Source organism: Elephantulus edwardii, unplaced genomic scaffold (assembly GCF_000299155.1).
Source record: "Elephantulus edwardii isolate Elephantulus edwardi_28Jun2011 unplaced genomic scaffold, EleEdw1.0 scaffold00135, whole genome shotgun sequence".
Taxonomy (NCBI): domain Eukaryota; kingdom Metazoa; phylum Chordata; class Mammalia; order Macroscelidea; family Macroscelididae; genus Elephantulus; species Elephantulus edwardii.
In genome coordinates this window covers 752,340-773,107 of record NW_006399885.1, presented here as the reverse complement: position 1 = coordinate 773,107, position 20,768 = coordinate 752,340, and the positions used below count along the sequence as shown (strand labels likewise).

The window sequence follows — 20,768 nt, the reverse complement described above, 5'->3', positions numbered from 1 at the left end:
TTAAAAATTACGGTAACAAACTAGATCCTAGCAGTAAGGGAGATTAAAGAAAGATATAATCATTAAACTCTGCATATAGGTTTTTTCAAACAAATGTCTGTGTTGATGGATGTACAACAGTGTTAACATAATTGCTCTCTCTAAAGCAAACCAAAAACCCACTGCATCAACGAAATTCTGACTTCCAGCAATTCTACAGGACACAGAACAGGGCACAACCAACTAAGAGTTTCAAACCTTTACAGAAACAAATAGTGACACCATTCTCTAGTGGAGCAGCTGTGAGTTAAAATGTGGAACTGCTAAAATGGTGCACGCATATGTGTGTGTATATACATACTGATATATCAGTCACAAAAGGACTAATACTGCATGACCCCACATACAGACAAATGTATATAAAGCTTATTAGTGGCATCCTTGGGTGGGATGGGGGAGGGCAAAGAAGTAGTCATTGCCTAGTGGGCACTGGGTTTCTCTTTGTGATGCAATGATAGTGGTAGTAGTTGTATACCATGGTGAACAGAGGGAAAGAGTCTCAACAAGACTGACACAGTGACTATAATGGCAGGTTCAAGTATGTAAGAGATGGTCAAGATGGCACAGGACAGGGCAGGGTTTAGACCCACTATACAAAGAGTCGCTGTTAAATTTTAATCACTTGATAACACTTAACAACTTTTATACCAGAAAGCTCTGAGTTCATAGACAGTTGCATTGCCCAAAGGCAGATCTCTCTGGCAATTCATATGCATCAGCAATTCTGAGGGAGAAAGATGGATCATCTCACCCCGTGCAATTTACAGTCTCTCAAGAAGTCCACTGCAGGGTCAGCTACAAATCTGTTCAGATTTGACAGTAATGAGTTTGAGGTTCTTCCCCCCCCCCAACACTTTATTTTACTGAGACAAACAGTACAAAGTGTTATCCATTTAGGGGTTGTATTGGGATGCCAGTAACAAAATGCTCAACTAATGATAGTTTAAACACAAAATAATTTCATTCTTTCTCAGTAATTTTTAAGCCAGTTCTGGCTTTGTTTCATGAGATCAGTGATATCAGAGATGAGACTCTGAGGCTGTGTGGCATCTTCTTAATGGTCACAAGTGGCTGGTGAAGCTCGACCATTCAAGTACATTTGCCAAAGAGGACGATAAATAGCTCAATAATAAAGGAGAGACACCAACAGGTTTTCAAGAAATCCCCAGACAGTTCTACTGCTTTTTTAAGGACTAGACTATATCACATCCTCATCCTAGGTGCAAGGAAGTATGAAGTAAGATTTAGCTCCGAGTTTGAGGTTCTTTTGAATTATTTCAACATTGAGTTATAGGATTATTTTCAAAGCTGCTTACATCAAATAACATAGTCTCTGAAAACAAAATAAAATTAAGCATGTGTATACCATGATGAGAAAAAAGCAACAGAAGAATTTCTATGGACGCAATTATCTACTCACACAGAATCTACTTAAAGACTTAATTATCACTAATAATATAATTTCTTTAGCTCTCAAACCTTTAACAGTATTTATGATTCTGATATGCAAAATGTCAATAAAAAATAATTTGGGGACTAACTTCTATAATAGTTTATGAGAAGTCAGCCATTCTCTTTATTTAAATTTAGGAAAATGAAAATAACAAGATATCTAATTTGTAAAATGAAGTTAAAACAAGTTATTAGCAGTAAATGCATTCTAGATTAAAAAAAAAAGTCTGAAATCTATGCCCTACGTTTACATCTTAAGAAGTTGGGGGGGGGGAATCACAAATCAAGAAAGAAAGCAATGAAGAGGAAAGACTCAATAAAACTGAAAATTGAGTATTTTAATACATCTATAAAATATAACTGACAATACTTTATCTAAGACAGGGGTCTAGGTAAACTACAGCCTAGTCTTCTTCTTGGGACCGATCTCATGAGCTACATGGCTTCTACAGATCATAAGCTTAAACTTTTATTTTTACATTAATTAGTGATTATTTTATTTTTAAGTGGTTATCTAAATGGTTATATAAAACTCTAGATTTTGGTCCCTTGGCCTACAAAAGCTTAAACATGTATTACCTTACGCCCTTTAAGTTTTAAAAAGCTTGCTGGTCTTTGAAGCTAGAATGTTCCGTAATCACACAAGTTTCCAATGTTGTTATGTGTCGTTGACCTTATATATTGACCTCGATAGTTCCGACTCACTGACTGTGACACACCTACCCCCATTGCCCTAGTCACTGTATCAATCCTTTCCATGAGGCCTTCCTCTCCTGTGTTGTCACACTACCACTCTCCCAAGCATTATGTCCTTCTCCTAGGACTTGTCACTCCTGGCCAAGTGCCTAAAGTATATGAGCCAGTGCTTAAAAATTCTTGGTTTCATCCTCTCCAAGACAGACCTATTTGTTCTCTGAGCAGTCCACAGTGTGTTCAACACTCTTCTCCAGCACCACAACCCAAAGATGTCGATTCTTCTTTCATCCCTAGTCCCTGTCTCGCGCTACGACACAAAGCCCATGCATGGCCTGGTCAGGCACACCATAGTCTCCAGTCTGACATCAATCTGCTTTTCAGTACTCCAGGGAGGCCCCTGACAGTAGACTTTCCCAGTGCAATTCACCTTTTCAGTTCCTGACTGATGGTGCCACAAGGGTTAATTGTGGAAACAAGCAAGCTGTAGCTTTTATCAATCTCAATCTCTTCTCCATGTCTTGTCCATGAAGTTGCCAACCGGTCCAACAGTGAGAATCTCTGTTTTCTTTTTTTTTTCTGTTTTAGCTATTATTTTACTTTGGCTTAATATTTTATCTTAAGCAGTTTTCATTATGAATCAAATATAAGAAATGTACAGAAAATAAATATTCTAACACTCTGGTCAGTGGTCATTATTACTCAATTACAACGATGCTTCAAATCAATCATATGGTTTTGTCAGCATGCACTTTTTTAAAATTTTATTATGAGAATCTCTGTTTTTTTAATGTTGAGCTTCAATCCACATTGAAGACTACAGTCCTTGACCTTCTGCAGCAAACACTTCATGTCTTCCTCAATTTCAACAAGCACGGCTGTGTTATCTGCGTAATGCTGGTTGTTGATGAGTCTTTCTCCAATCCTGATGCCATATTCTTTCTCATAAAGTACAGCCTCTTGAATGATCTGTTCTGCATACAGATTGTAAAGGCATGGAAATAGGATGCATCCCTGATGCACACTACTCCTGATCCTGAACCATGCAGTGTTTCCCTGCTCTGTTCTAAGTACTACTTCCTGTTCCAAATATACATTTCACATGAGCACAACTTGGGATTTCCCATTCTCAAAGTTATACACAATTTGTTGTGATCTACAAAGTCAAATGCCTTGGCATAGTCAATAAAACACATAGATACTCCTCTGTTACTCTCTGCTTTCAGCCAAGATCCATCTAACCTTGGCTAGGATGTCCCTAGTGCCATGGCCTCTTCTAAACCCAGCTTACATATTCTGGCAGTTCTCTTCTGATGTTTTTGGATATTCTTCAACAAGATCTTGCCTGCATGTGATATGTGTGATACTGTTTGATAATTTTCACATGCTTAAATGTAGATCTCTTCCAGTCAGTTGGCCAGGTGGTTGTCCTTCAGATTTCCTGGCACAACCTGGTGAGTGCATCCAGGGCAGCATCTGTTTGTTGAAATAGCTCAGTATTCCACTGATTCCTGGGGCCTTCTTTTTTGCCAGTTCCTTCAGAGCAGCTCGAACCTCCTCCATCACCATTACCTCTTAATCATTTGTGGTTTTATTAAATCATTCTTCAGCCAATTCTTTTTGGTATAGTGACTCTGTGTGCTCCTTGCATCTTTTGATGCTTCCTGGGTCATCCAACATTCTGCGCTCAGCATCCTTAAGTATTACAACTGGAGGTTGTAATAAGCTTAAGAAAAGACAAGCGACCTAAAGAAACCAAAACTGCTGTCCAAGTAGATACAGGCACACCCATGTTTATTGTGGCTTTTTTTCACAATAGCAAGGAGTTGGAAACAATTCAAGTGTCCACCAACAAACAAATGGTTAGAGAAGCTGTGGTATATTCATACAATGGAATATTAAGCACCACCGAAAAACAAAGAACTCATGAAATATTCTACAAAATGGGTGACCATGGAGGACATTATGCTGAGTGAAATATCTGTGCAAAAAGACATATACTGCATAATACCACTGTTATAGAACAGGACTGACATGAGGGCTGAGGGAAAACAGAAAAGAGGGGATAAATAATGGAAATGGCATTGAAACAGACAAGGGAAAGAACTGTATAAAAGGAATATATGATCAAGTATTATTTGTATGCCAAGAGTCCAGAATAAGAGTTGCATAGTCAATTTTCAGGGGGTGGGGGGATGAGGAGTGAGGAGAGAACTGTTTAACAATGAAAAGAACTTTTTTCCCAAAGGAACAAAGCGAACTGGGGGGGGGGGGGGGGTTGGATTTTGCACCATTGATTGATTGGAACCCCAGTTTTTTTTTAACCTTTTCTTTAAATTTTTAAAAAAAAAAGAAAAAAGAAATGACAAGCGATTTCTTCCCTTTTGATTTTCTTACTCCAGCTCCTTGCTGGATAATAATAATTTCATTATTACATTTTGCTCTGTCTACACGAGCTGCCCTTTGATACCTTCTTTTCAGCTCCTTAACTTCTTGATTTCTTCCCTTTGCTTTGGCTACTCAGCACTCTAGTGCAACATAGTCTCTCTTCTGATATTCATCTTGGTTTTGTCCTCTCTGCCTTTGTAATGACGTTTTGCATTCTTCATGGATGATATTCCTGATATCCTCCCACAGGCTTTCTGATCTTTGTTCCTTAGTGTTCAAGGCTTCAAACCTGTTCCTGAGATGATCTTGAAATTCTGGTGGGATAGACTCAAAGTTAAAATTTGGTTCTTGGCAAGCTCTGGTGGCCTAGTGGAAAGAAGTTGCAACTACAGTCTCAGAGGTGCATGGTTCAAATCCACCAATTTCCTCCTGTACCAGTCAGATCTGATTTGACGGTACACACAAAAAATAATGAAATAAAATATATTTAAAAAAAATTTGGTTCTTATGGATTGGATTGGATTTTCTTTCGCTTCAATGTTAACTTGCATATAGGCAGTTGATGGTCTGTTCCACAATCAGCATCTGGCCCAGTTTACATGGCTGATAATGAGCTTCTCCATCAATTTTTTTTCCCACAGGATAAAAAGATTATTTTTTTATACCAACAAATTTGACAAGTATGATGAAATAAACTTTATACAACTGCCAAATTGACTCAGCAAAAACCAGAAAACCTAAGTAGATATTTAAAACTAAAACAATTAATGCAGTGATTAAAAAACAAAATCCTAACTCAACTACAAACCAAAACAACATAGACCCATACTAATTCAACAGGTAAAGTCTTTCAAACATTTAAAGATCAAATAACACCAATTTTTACAAACTCTTTCAGAAAATAAAGGGGAAAGATACTAAACTAATTTTATAAGTTCAGTATTATGCTAACAAGGTGTTGGCTTAAAAAAGCTATGGTTTAGGTCCCTGGCTGGCTATTAACTTAAAAATTGGTAGTTCAAATCCACTACTCAGTCCAAACAAGGAACTTACAGTGGTAGTTCACTTCTGTAAGGCTGACAGCCTTGGAAAACATGTGACAAAGAGTTCAACTCAACTGTATAACGTTTCTGTGAGTCTGAATTGACTGGAACATGTTTGCTTGTTTTACCCTAATACCACTAGAAATCATGAACCAGTATCCTGCATGAACACAGATGAAAATCCTTAACACACTACTAGCAAATCTAACCCACCATTATAGAAACAGGACAATATATCATCATTTCACAAAGTCTATCTCGGGAATGTAAGACTGGTTTAACATCTAAAAAATTATTTTTAAAAGTCAGAGGAGTATCTCAGTTGAGTCTGGAAAAGCAATGGACACAATTTCTAATTAAAAATGCTGTGCACGCTAGAGGGTGGATCTCATTCAGGTTGGAATGTAAAATTACAAAATCCTATTTAATGGGGAAAGCTTAAGTGCTTTCTCTCTAAGACAGAAAATAATGCTGTCAGCATTTAAATTCAACAAGGAGGGGGGAAGGAGGGCCCTAATGAGTGCAAGTAAAACAGGTAGCAGCCTGAATCCACCAGCAGCTCTAAGGGAAAGGATAAACAATCTCCTCCTGCTAAGAGTGAGAGCCTCAGAAATTGATGAGGATCAGCTATAAGCTGGAATCAACAGCAACAAATCTAAGTGTCAAAAGGTGAATCTGATACAGAACACAAGAACAAAACACAAAAATGTCACATATGCCATTTTCTCACCACTATTTGTGTAATTTTATGGCGCTCTCAGCTATTAGGTGGGACTGACACCACAGAAATCAGAGTTATTCACATAATCATGGAGAGTTGAGATGACAATACTCCACAGGGGTTTGTGCTGTTAACCCAATGGGCAACCTTGGAAAACTGCTGGAAGATCAGTTGTAAGTCAATTCTTAGTGGCAACGAGTATCACTGATTAAGAATGATACAATCTCACCCCACCCCCCAAAGCACAGAATAAAGAACAAGACGGGTTCGCTGGTAAAAAAAAAAAAAAGAATGATACAATCTAAGACAAGATTTCCATCTTGAAGAGGATATAAAGTTAAAAAAAATTCTAGTTTTCATCTGTTAACTTATTTCAGTATCTAACCCTCATTAAAACAGCTATAGTAGCCTAGCAGGTCGAGAGCTGCACTGCTAACCTAAAGGTGGCACCTCGAATCCACCAGCCGCTCCAAGGTAGAAGGACAGGCACTGTTCTCCCATGTGATTCACAAGCTCTGGAGGAAGGATCAGCTATTAGTCAATTCTGCCTCAATGAGTATGAAAATCACATTTTAGCTGTAGAATATTTGGGGCCTGTAAACGAAAGCTATATGAACTATTACCCCAAGTCATCTACTACATTGGAAAATGTGAAACCAGAATCCTTTTGACCTTGGGAATCAAACTCATATAATCTGTTTTTATTAAGAGTCATTAGATAAAGTTGATCCTCATGTCCACTGTAAAAATTAAACACTCTGGGATTCACAAACATGTGGAAGAAGCTTATATATAAACTGAGGACTTGCTTTTGAGAAATCCTGATTTCAAATAACCACTTACTTAATGGCTATACTATTTAACAAATTGGAAATATTTCAGTGATGTATAGTGAAACCAGACCTACTATTAACAGAACTACACACTGTTGACAGGTAAACCAGCACAGAATTGCAGTCAGATATACCTACATATCACGTTTTATAATGTGAAATTAATTTATATGCCTCTGGTAAAGGAGGAATTTCACTATCTTGATTTGTTGTTGTGTGCCATCGAGTCAGAACCACCCCATAGCTGACCCTCTGGCAGGTGTTCAGAGGCAGTTAGTAGTATGGGAGGAGACTGCCCACCCTTGTCTTGAGGAGCAGTTCACAGATTCAAATCATGTGCCATCAGAATTGCAGTGCAGCTACTAGGCCACCAGTACTCCCTATCTTGATTGTAACCCATTATTTTTTTTTCTTAGGATAGTCATGTTTTAAGCTTCCCAATTATAAGGATTTTAAACTTTGTTAACAGCTAAACTCAGGACAAAAAGATTGAATACTTGCTTAAAAAACAGTTACGTCCTCTTAGCTCAGATTAGTCACATAGTCTTGGCTGATGTTGTTATGTGACATTCTGCTGGAACTGACTCACTGCTGGCCTTCCAACAGATTTTCAAAGGTTGTAAATCACATTGGGAGGAAGTTACTGATCTTTGTCCTGCGGAGCAGCTACTGGATCCTAACTGTTGGCAGGTGACTAGTTTCCTACTCTTGAATGTTACTGTTGTTTTTATGTGCCATACACATAGTGACACCAAGAACAGAACATCTTAACCCTGTCCTAGCCTGCGCCATCCTCATCATCTCTGACACACATGAGGCCTTTGATGCTGTCACTGCGTCAATCCATTTTGGTGAGAGTCTTCCTTTCCTTTGAAGAATGATGTTCTTTTCCAAGGAACAGTAGTACCTCCTTATGATAAAGCTCCACTGATAGCCCAGAGACACACGGTTCAAATTCACCAGGTGCTTCAAAGTAGAATGATGGGCTGCCTCTGAAAACCTGCTGTACGGTCAAATGTAAATCAGTTCCAGCTTGATGGTACTGAACAATAACTTGCCAAAGTATGTGAATACGGCTTCTCTATCCTTGCTTCTAAAGAATATTCTGGCTGTACTTTCTCCAGGACATATTTGTTGGTTCCTTTGACAGTCCATGAGATTATTCAGTACTCTTCTCCAATATTACAACTTAAAGGCACTGATTTTTCTCCTGTCAAATCTTACTAATTGTTTAGCTCTGAGATGCAAAGCAGATGACTGGAAAGGCTATGGCTTGAATCATGCACACTTTAGTCTTTCTACTGACATTTCTACTCCTCAGTAATTTGGAAAGGTCCCTGACAGCCACCTTGCCCAATGCAATTTTTATGTCTCCTGATTGCTGGTACCGGGGTGCTGATTATGGATCCAAGTAAGATGAAATTATCAATAATGTTAATTTCCATCTATTATGCTGTTGTTTATTGGTCCAGTGGTGAGGATTTGTTTTCTTGATGTTAAAATGTAATCCATATTGAAGGCTACAGTCGTTTAGCACACCTTAAGACCTCCTGTCTTTCAGCCAGCAAGGCTGTCATCTGCCCAATGCTAGCTCTTGATGAGTCTCCCTCCAATCCTGATGTCACATTTTTCTTCATAAAGTCTAGCTTCTTGAATATTTGCACAGCATATAGAATGAACAGGACTGGAGAAAGGATTCAACACTGCTGCACACCTTTCTTGACTTTTAAACCATCACTGCATTCCTTTACTCTGTTCAGACAACACCTTCTTGGTCTAGGTATAAGCACAATTAAGTGTTCTGGAATTCCCATTTTTCTCAATGTTAGCCACAGTTTGTCATGATCCATACAGTTTAAAAAACAAAACAAAACCAAAACACCAAAACCCCAGAAATAGATATCCTTCTGGTATAGTCCCTTTTTAGCCAAGATCCATCTGACATCAGCAATGATATCCCTATGAATGATAACCCAATAAAGGTGCCAGGCCTCTTCTAAATCTAGCTTGAACTTTTGGCAGTTCTCTGTCAATGTACTGTTCTAGCCATTTTTGGATGATCTTCAGTAATATTTTGCTTGTATGTGATATTAATGATGTTTGTTCATTAACTTCTACATTCTGTTGAATTACCTTTCTTGTGAATGGCAACAAATACAGAATTCTTCCAGGCAGTTGGCCAGGTAGCTGTCTTCCAGATTTCCTGGCAAAGACTAGTAAGCCCGTTCATAGCTGCATGTTAGATAAAACAGGTCAATTGATAGCCCATCGATTCCTGGGGCTTACTCTTGCATGAGCTTATTAAATTCATCTTATAACTCAGAAGCTATTACCATTCCTCACAGCTGCTTCCACTAAGATACCTACACACTTTTTAATACTATACACTATAATTAATTACAGGTTTGTTAAGTCAGTTACAAAAGATGCATACATTTGGAGTGGTTTGCCCTTAACCATATTTCCCCCATCAACTATTTTTGTTGTTGTTGTTGTTGTTTTAGTTTAGTGGAAAATTTTAAAGATGTTGCATGATAGCAGAAGTATCTACATATAAAGCAACTGAAACTGAAGTTCAAACTCACTGCTCTTGAATCAGAACTGACATAGCTGCCTCTCCTCTGGGTTTCCAACACTGTATATTGCAAGGGAGGAGACTGCCCATCTTTCTCCCTAAGGGAGAAAAGTAGTAGATTTGACAGTGAGAGGCTTGGCCTTTGGGTAAGCATTGTAACTCCCTAAGAACTACATAACCAGAGCTCCTACAGAATAACTAGGACCTTAAAAACAACACCCCAGTATCCAAACAGATTCAATTCCTCATTGCCTTTCTTAATAAACCACCAAATCTCAGCGTTCCATATGCCACCCTTAAAAGTCCTCCCTCCCAACCCTCAGCTCCAACCCACAATTATGGGATTTATAAGGGAAGTAATAGGCTAAAAACGTAGGATAACAAATTACTTTCTTATGTCAGGAATAACCTTAATAATTTTTTTTTTCTAATTAATGCTACTGCTGAGACACAACTTGTAGGTGAAGTACAGCTGCTCCACAGGGTTTTCAAGGCTGTGATCTTTCTGAAGTCAGTCACTAGGACTAACTCCTGATGGACCCCTGGGAAGAGTTCTAACCTCTATTGTTTATACTAGTGGTCATTCACTTGAGCACTGAATATTAAAATTATAGTTAAAATAGCATTAAATTACAAACCTCTTGTATTCCAAGACAAAGATAATAGATGCTGTCAGGTGCATAATTTTCTCCATTTGGCCTTCTGATTTCATTGACAAAATGGGCCAACCCATAGTTAAGTTCAGCTGTGCTGTGAGAGAGTAGATCTTCTTTTAACTTTACTGATTTAGCTGAAAAAATTTTAAAATCAGTAGTTATTATATACTGTTCTTAGAGTCAAGAAACTTCCTGAGATTACTTATCCCACACAGGAACTTTAAAGCAGAATAAAGTCTATTCTCAGAGTTTTAAACATATTCCATCAATATTTATATTTTCAAAATTAATTAAAAAGGTAGTTGATACCAAAGTAGTGATTTTTAAATAGGACCGGGGGCAATTAAATAAAATTACTTACGAGATTTTAGCTCATCTAATACCAGAAGATCTTCATCAAGTTGCCGAGTTTTGACCCAGTGTTTCCATGCATTTACACCATATGTGTATTTGAAAGGAAAACTGCATTCTGAATTGTCCGAACTATCATCGTGAGACTGGTATCCTGACACAGCTTTTCTTTTTGTTCCCTATTTTTAAAAAAGACTACTGAAAAAATCTTTTTTAACTCCAATAATCTCATTCCTCTATGAAAACTGTCTCAACAAAAGGAAATTTTTAAAAAAATACTTTTTATGCTTAGAACTAGATGGTAATCCTAAATTTGAATTATGACATATTCAAAAATATACCAGATATGGTATATTTATACTTATACCAAATCATTCCATAAAACAAAAACATACTATATATTCTGTTGTGAATCATTAAAGAAAATAACCAAATACAGACATTAATAAATTATTTAGAAATAAAATTACAAAAAAAAATAAAATAAAATTACCTTGTATATTAATATAAGGGAGAAATATCCTAACTAGATGAAACTAAAGAGCTTTACCACTTCACCTTTCTTTCATTATCTTCATGTACCTTTAACAGAATTGTAAAACTTTTATATAGATCAAATCTTTCTTTTTCATTCTCAGTTTCTCTACATGCCCTTTTCCCTTACATTGTCTTTTCAACTTTCTAAACTTTTGAGTGAATTAACAAACCACTGGTGTTTTACTCAAGTATTAATAGACAGTGTGTTTCTCTCCTATGAATTTTCTGGTGGTGTCGTCCACCGGGGTTTAGCTGCTAAGCAAAGGCATTGCCTTTCTGATGGTTTGGACCCACCAGTGGCTTCTCAGAACAAACAGAAATAACATCCTCCTGTGCCACTTAGAGTCTCCAAACAGCAACATTATCAACAATAATGATAATCAAAAACATCAAGATGGTTCCAACTGGACTATGATGAGTTTGCATTTTGAATGTAATTAATTTACAATGTCTAATTATTCCTTTATTGCACATGCTGTTCCCTTCATTCAATTTTAATTCTTACAATCCAAATCTTAGTTTCTTTTTATTGCGGGGGCTGAAAAGGAGGAATATGTTGATAAAATATTAAAACAATTACTGAATTGAAACAGAAAACCACTACTAAAATATTTAGATTTTGTCTACTTCAATGATCAAACTGGCTAAGATGGTCTAAGTATTCTTAATATGTGCTGTCAAGCTTGAAAAATGACAGATAAGTTTATTATCCAGTAGGTTAACAACAACAACTAAATCTTAAAACATTTTTGTTACTCAGAAATTAATTTTTCCTTTTAACTTGTGGGAGGAAAAATATATTCCCACATCCTTAGGAATGTCAAAACATCACAATAACCTTCTCTATGTCTAAATAAATTTGTCAGGTAACTACAAGAATACCATTCAGTTTTGTACCTTTTTTTTAGATCGAGGTCTAGGCTGTTCCTCATATTCTTCTCCAAATACAGGTGGTAACAAAAATTCATTTTCCATATCAAGCTCCTCAGCCGCTGAAAATAAGAGTAAATTTTATCATAGGATTATGATACATAAATGCAGTAGAAAAAAAATCCCAACTAAAAAATGTTAATAAATATCCAGTATAGAGAGCTAACACACACTGGAGTGAGACATAAACTAATTTACTGTCCCTAACCTGATCTATGAGAGCTCAACAACTCTGTTCAAACTTCGAAAGATATTTTGTATAACTTAGTAACAAAACATAAACTGGATCCAAAAATGAACAAAAGACTTAACCAGACATTTTATCACATCAAACAGTCAACCAACATTTGAAAAAATGTTCACATCACTAGTCAGTTTAAAAAAAAGCCCACTGTCATTGAGTAGATATGATTCCTGGTGACCTTTAAGCTGGTTCGCAAGGCTGTTAATCTCAATGGAGCAGATTGCCTCATCTGTCTTCCATGGAATTATAGGCAGATTCAAATCAGACATTTTTAATACCCCAATGTGGCACGCAGGAAGATACATGTCAAAACTCACCCCTACTGGAATAACAATCTAAAAAACCTCTACAAACCCAGAAAGTATTGGCAAGGCTGTGGAGAAGTCAGAATATTTATCATTCCACGTAGAAATTAAAAAAAAAAAAATTTAAAAAGTGTAGTTAACTGTGGCAAAGAATTTGGACGGTCTTCAAAAATTTAAAACATGAAACTACCACATGACCCCACAATCACAATCCTAGGTATATATTTAGAAGATACAAAGGCAGGAAAGCTAACAAAAGCCTGTACACTAATATTCACAGGAGCACTTTTTACAAAAGCCAAAATGTAGTAATAATGTCCACCAACAGATGCATGGTTAGATATAAAGTGCTTTATACAATGAAATATTACTTAGCCATACTTAGAAATAACTTCCATTAGGCCATTACTTAGCCATTCAAGAAATAACGTCTTAGTACATGCCGCAACATGAATGAGCCCTGAAACCATAATGCGGAACAATGTCAGTCTCAAAAGGACAACATCTCTATGAAAGGTAACTTTTCTTCACAACTTGAAGAAAATAATGTCAACTAATTAATTATAAATGCAGAAACTGTTAATCTGCTTGACTGTATATTCCCCTAAAATAAATGGATAAAGAAATTATTATTTTTTATTCTCACAGAGCTGCTAGTAAATTTTAACAACCAAAGAGGTTAGGACCTTTGGGTTAGGAGCACAAATCCCAAAGGACTAGCCTACTAGAATTCTCTCAAGTTCTGTACAATGAATACCAAAGCAAAATTATCAGACATGAGCAATGAAGTATCAAAATCAGAAGATCAACTAAAAGGTCTAAATAGTCAATAAGAATGTTGCAATCTAAAGTCTTTTTGCAAAAGTAACAGTTGTGCTTAATTTGTTCAGAAGGCACTGAAAGATCAAAAACCAAAAAGACGTGAAAATAATATTTTTCCTTTCAAAGTGAATGTAAATTTCCTATATGTACCAATAAAATGCTAATATCTACATTCTGTATCTTCAAAACATTCTACAAGAAATTAACATCTAAGATCTTGTGCTGTCAACTCAAAGGCAGGTGGTTCAAATCCACCAGTTGCTAAAGGGGAGAAAGATAGGCAACCTCCTCCTATGACATTTAGTCTTTAAAAATCTGTTGCAGTTCAAGCTATGGGTCAGTTCCAACTTGCTAGCACATGTAACAACAAGAAATCTTAAATTATAGCAATGGCACGAGCATTTGCATGCTTAGAGTTATGACTAATTCTACAATCACGTGCACACATTTTTAAAAATGGGGTTTTCACCCTGGAAGCCATCCACTTCTTAAATAACAGGCCTCTGAAAACCCTATGAACAAGAGAAATGCTCATGAGTTGATCCCAAATCATAATGACTCTATACACAACAGAACCTTGCCTGATCCTATGCCTTCCTCAATCTCCATTGTGCTTTATTAAAGACTGACTTGAATGAAGAATTTTATATGGTTGTTGTTTATGCTGAATTTTAAGTATTGTCTGTTAGTGGCCACTGTAATAAATTATCTAACCCAATAAAGAAAAAAGAATATGGGTTTTTTCCCCCCCATACCTCTGGGAAAATCGATTTCAATATCCAAATCTGGTTCATATGGTACATCTGGCATACTAGACTGTGTCTCTGTATCAGAGTTCTTCAAGATATCAGTTCCAATGATATCTGCTTCAATAATTACACCTATAATAGATGCATAATAGCATTAGAAATCCAGACAGAGTATCTTAGTGGAATTCTTATTAAATTTGGCCAAAAGGAGTCATTTAATTGCAAATTGAAGACAAGAACAAATATTTCTAACTATTAACATGTTAAGGAGTCCTGGGGCTATGATTGATCCCATCTGCAGTGCTAAAAGGTCAGCAGCTCAAATCCACCAGCCACTCAGTAAGAGAAGAATGAGGCAATCTGCTCCAACCGGAAAGCCAGTGGGAGCTGCCTCTGGGTGGGAATGGCAGTGGGTTATAAACATGTTAAAACAGAAAAGAGCATTTTGTAAATTAACCTCCTATAATTAATGATAATTATTATCATTGCATTTAGATAATTATGGAGCTCTGATGACATAGTGGTTAAAGAATGCAGCTGCTACCCAAAAGGTGACTGGTTCAAATTTACCAGCCACTCTAGGAGGGGAAAGATAAGGTAATTTCCTTCTAAAAATATTTACATAGAAACTCCATGAACAAGTCTATTGAATCCTACTCTTATCTGAGTACATCAAAAGTTTTAATTCTATAAACTTATCCCTGCTGTGATTATAAAACAGTGCTGCTATCTCCAGTGTTTCTAAAAGTGGTCTCGTCACAAACTAATAAGGGTGTATAATTTTCAACTTTCTTTTTGAAATTTGATTGCTATGAGTTAATGAGAATATATTAAAATATATTATTAAAATAAAATATACCTTATATATATTATTAAAATAAAATATACCTTAAAATAGAGTCAATCTGTTACTTTCAAACTTTTCTCTAGTACACAGTATAAGGAGTCGTCTTAGTGGCTCAGTGGTTAAAATACCAGGCTTTACCAGGCTTCTAATTGAAATGGACAGCAGTTTGAACCCACAAATCACTCAAGACAAAGATGTGGTCATCTGCATTTGTAAAGATTAATCTTTGGAAACCCTTGAGCATTTGTAGTCTGTCCTATAGAATCACTGTGAATTAGAATTGACTTACTAACAATAAGTTTCATTTGGTCTGACACAGTACATACAGGATGAAGGTAGGAAACAGAAAGAATTGTACACATAAAAACATGGAGATATTTTCAAATTTAAAAAAAAGCCTTTTCCAGATTTTAAACAACCTAAAATCCTAAAATATGTGTGATTTTAAAAAAATTACTGGTTCTAACACACTAAATTAATTTTACAACTTCTTAACACAGTGCTTCACAAATATTCTATTATGCAATAAAAAGAAAATGCTTTTATATTCTAGGCAAAGGGAATAAGGAAGCTCATGGCTGAAATAGAGCTTCAAGTGTCACCAGAGGATAAATACTCTAGGCCACTTATAATTCATTCATAATGCACCATTCAGTAAACACTCTTTTTTAAAGAGTTTCAATAAACTTGAATTTAGATAATGTAAAAATAACCAACCAAAATTAAGGAGGCACTAATAATAAAACAAATGTGTCTTGGACAGTGTTCTCTGGAAGTAAAGATAATGTGGCTTTGCTCACATACTTCAGGAATGTTGCTAAGAGAGCTGTATCTTGGAGAGGGCCATGAAGAGGGTTAGCAAAGTAGAGGAAGACCTGCGACCAGGTTAAATGACATGGTGACTGCCTTAATGATCTCTAATGTGACTCAAGAAGTGGGAGGATGGCACAGGATAGGCTAGGCCCCAAATCAGTTTTTCACAGGGTTGCTCTGAGTTGTACTCAACTCGATGGTATCTAGCAGCAACATAATAAAACACGAGTCTGAATTATTAGCAATGACTTTAACTAGTTTTGTATCTGTGCCACTACATTAATAATAATATGAAGTTGATTTTATAACTCAAATGTTATTAACATGAAAGCTATATAAATTCCTGATTAAAATTTGACTGAGGGGAAAAAAGTCACATGGCTAAACATAAATGGGACTGTTAGTGTAAATAATCTTTTTGTTTCAATATTTGTTCCCAGTTCTATATCAAAATAAAACACAACTATATGTCCTAGAAAAGTACAATAACAACTTTTAATACATAAAAACAATGATATACTTATTCACAAGAGAATATGGTATAGCTCACTGTTGATGCTGGTAGCTTCTGGTTTTCCCTCCTCTTCAGTCATTATATCTGTCATTGTGAGCAACTCCGTATCAAGAGAATCTGACGATACTTTGTTTTTTATCTCCTCTACTGCTGCAGGAATCTTCTCACTGCTCTCCAATGGGGCAGGCAAAAAAACAGGAACTGGAACCTAATAAACAAAGTTACTTGCTTTAAGATTGAGTAAACATTACAAGATAGTCATCTAATGAACAATTACTCTGACACTGGTTTACTTTCTATTACTATTCTGGACAAGAGCTTTAAGAAAGTACTTAACCAAACTAATAAGTTAAGCAGGAAAAGGAAAGCTCAAATTACAAGCTACTACCTACTAAAATAAAGATGGAAACAAAAATGAGTCTGAGTGTGTTCTCTTCCCCAGGGCTTTTACCATGGTCAAGCTCAGATACAGTGTCTGAAATATTAAGTGAGTTTGCGAATGAAATAATGTTTTCATGACATTTTCTAGTTTATGTTTCAGAGTTAAAACTTATGGCTTCATAAATAGTGTAACATATTAAACTCAAATATGGACTAAAACAAGCATAAGACAGATATCTCTTAAGGTTATACCTCAACAATAAACATACAGCTAATAAAACACATAGAAATCATGACAACAGAACTACCTGTAAATTACCTGTTGAAGAAATGCAAAAGACTCAAAGCCATTTTATTGGCTTCAGGTGGCCAGTAATTATAATAAAACTGATTTTCTCCCTTGGGCATGATAAATCTCAAAATGAAAATGAAGCCAAAATTTGACTTACAGGAACAGGAACTGTGGTAGGAACAGGAATATTCTGACTGTACATGTGCATAGGTACTGGGATATACACAGGTACAGGAATAGGCACTGGAACATATTCTGTCTTCCAATTATCATCTGAAAACACAAATTACATAAAATTAAGGAATAATGTTAACTGGTATTTTGTTATATAATAAAATTAAAGTTATTTAATAACAAAGAAAATACTTAAATGCTATCATTTAAAGAAATTCTCACGTTTCACAAGATTAGACAACTTAACAAACTCAAAACAAAACAAAAAATAGTACTTGTTCTAACTTTATCTTTAAAAACATTATATAGCTCCAGACCCTTATCACATACATCACCTTTTCTAAAAGCTTTATTAAACAACTATAATATAGTGAACATAAATCTGATAAGAATACATATATAAAGCTACTTCACCTCATTATAACAGAAAGGAACAGAATCCTCTTAATGACCAAATTAAAAGAGATGATTTTTCTCAAAAAGAACACTGTTTCTAGTGAACTTATAACCAAAGGAATTTCTGATACAGGATCTTATTTTTAAGGTATTTTACACTTTAAGACTTTATCAGAATATTGGTTCACCATATATACAATCTTAAGAATAATATGCTCTATTTGCAAGGTAATGTCTAAAAATATATAAGAAAAATAAACAAAAGAGAAATGTGACAACTATCTACAATCATTATTTCAGGGGCAAAATAATGTATCAAGTCACTGTCCCCCACTAACCCAGTTGTTTACATCCCGGCAAGGTTGAAATGTAAACATAATAAAGTATTTAAGTCAAATTTTCCTAAGTTACCTGTTTGACAAGATTTCGTCTGCATGTGAGGTTTACAGTAAGTAGCTTTTGTCATTGTTAAAGGTTTGCAAAGAACAGCTTTGTTCTTCATCTCTTTGTTGGGTGTTGGAGAAGGGGGTGGTGCTGAACCCTACAGAGAAGCAAAGGGAAAATGTTGTTTTGCCTCTATAATTTTCATCCTTTTTGAAGATAATGAACATCTGGTTCTATTGTTCAAGTGTATAGCTTGATTATCCTATTAATAGATTTTTTTTTTTCTTTTCCCTGCCTCTTTTTAAACAGTCCCTCTGTAAGGACTATCCACTTAGCTTTGTATCCAAAGATGAAATTTGTAGGTGAAAGGAGTTTAGCCTTCGTTACAGACTGGTTAATTTCAGGGTCGAAAATATGGAACGCTTCACGAATTTGCGTGTCATCCTTGCGCAGGGGCCATGCTAATCTTCTCTGTATCGTTCCAATTTTAGTATATGTGCTGCCGAAGCGAGCACTAATAGATTTTTTTTTATAATCCTCATCAACATATGTCTGGCCTAAGTACTAGCAAAGCAAACAAACCCAACCCAACCCAACCCACTGTCCATCCAACTCACAGCTACCCTTCAAAGGATGTTAAAGAGTATAAAGCTTTATAGGAGATTGCCCATTGTTCTCCCTCAAGGAGCTGGTAGAATTAAGCTGCTGATCTTGTGGTCAGCAGTCCATGCATTACGCACAATACTATCCTGGCTCATCTGCTAAAACGTAGTAATTATTTGCTCTACTGTGCCACCTTCAACAAAAAGCATCAACAAATTTTTAGGTAAATATGAAGTGAGAATTCTCATTGTCAAGAACAAAACTGATGTTTTTAAACTGTAGAAATAAGGTATGTATTATCAAGTATGACTCACAGTGACCCTATGAACAACAGATCCGAATCCTGTCCTATCTTGCACCCTCACCATCATCTCTGACATACCTAAGTTCACTGCTGCAGTCACTTTATCAATCCATCTCGCTGAGGATCTTCCTCTCTTTTGCTTTCCGAGCATGTAGTTTTAAGTTGTTATGCGCTGTTACGTGTGACTCATAACCCTTTGTACACTAGCTCCCAACTCTGCCCTTCCTCAGCCAATCTCATCGTCTCCAACAGACCTCATTCCATTTCTCCAGTCACTGAGTCAATCCATCTCATCCTGGGTCTTCCTCTCCTGCACTGTCCCTCCAAACTTTCAAGCATGATGTCCCTCTCCAAGGACTAGTCCCTCCAGCCCACATGCCCGAAGTATGAGAGATGGAGTTTCAAAATCAATGCCTACAAGGAACAGCTTGGTTTCACCCACCCCAGGATAGACCTGTTTGTTTTCCTGGCAGTCAACACTCTTCTCCAGCACCACAGCTCAAAGGCATCGATTCATTATTCATTGTCCAACTCTCAGAAGCAAAGCAAGTAACTGCAAAGACCATGGCCTGGATCAGGCACACCTTAGTCTCCAGGATGATACCACTGCTCTTTAATACTCCAAAGATGTCCCCGACAGCAGCGTTTCCCAATGCCATTCATCTTTTGATTTCCTGACTCCTGGTGCCAAGAGTGTTGATTGTGGAATGAAGCAAGGTGAAGCTGTTAACAATCTCAATCTCTTCTCCCTCTATCATGAAGCTGCCAATTGGCCCAGTGGTGAGAATCTTTGTTTTCTTGACCTTAAGTTTCAATCCATTTGAAAACTACTGTACCTGACCTTCTGCTGCAAACACCTCATGTCATCCTCAGTTTCTGCAAGGCTGTGTCATCTATATAATGCAGGTTTTTCATGAATCTTCCCTTCCCCCAATCATGATGCCACATTCCTTCTCATAAAGTCCAGCCTCCACAATGATCTATAGGATCTTTTGAATTTATTTGCAATTTTAACAATTATCTGATCTTCTAGGGCTCCCTCTACTGGATAAACAGATTGTTGTAGTTGCTGTTTTCATACTATCTATTAATATCAGGAAAATAGGTACAGAAAAACAAGCATTTTAAGTCTTAAAAAGTTATACTGGGGATCTCACTGGTTAGAAACACTATAGAAGGCTAATCTTTAGAAGAGCTTATACCAGATTTTTAAAAAAAGCACACAAAACCCACAATGAACAGTAAAAGAGAAAGGAAGTCATGAACAAAGAGCTAGGAAATAGAAAATGTGTTCTAAAAATATTCCTGCTGTGTGACCACTGGCAAGTCACTAAACTTCATGTGCCTGATTAGTCTTATTTATAAAATAAGGGAAGTTAGTTATCAAATACTAATTGAGGAAAGTTCTTCAACAATTCGTGTTCACTGCCTCAAACCTATTCTTGAGATGAATTCAGGTAGAATAGACCCAAAGCTGTACTTTGGTTCGTGATGATTTAATTTTCTTTAACTTCAATTTGAACTTTCACATGAGTAATTGATGGTCTATTCCCCAGTCAGCAGCTGGCCTTTTTGTTTTCCCCTTAAACTCCTAATATTAAGCCTCCCTAATGATTCTTCCCATGTTTTCCAACTACTGATTCTTCTTCTCTGTTCCCAACTTTTGCATTCCAGTCACCCATTATTATCAATGCATCTTGATTGCATGTTCGATCTATCTCC

The 20,768-nt window shown here is 36.3% G+C and overlaps 1 protein-coding gene across 1 annotated transcript in view; it reads right to left on the bottom strand.

Moving 5' to 3' along the window:
* The window catches only part of ZMYM2 (zinc finger, MYM-type 2), an 80,856-nt gene that overhangs the window by 31,464 nt on the left and 28,624 nt on the right, over window positions 1–20,768 (bottom strand). The window contains exons 9-15 of the mRNA XM_006894123.1: window positions 18,167–18,296; window positions 17,913–17,990; window positions 17,343–17,458; window positions 16,549–16,720; window positions 14,345–14,470; window positions 12,186–12,280; window positions 10,762–10,930 (exon numbers count right to left, since the gene is read on the bottom strand). Coding sequence (XP_006894185.1) covers window positions 10,762–10,930; window positions 12,186–12,280; window positions 14,345–14,470; window positions 16,549–16,720; window positions 17,343–17,458; window positions 17,913–17,990; window positions 18,167–18,296 — 886 coding nt within the window. The remainder of the gene's footprint in view (window positions 1–10,761; window positions 10,931–12,185; window positions 12,281–14,344; window positions 14,471–16,548; window positions 16,721–17,342; window positions 17,459–17,912; window positions 17,991–18,166; window positions 18,297–20,768) is intronic.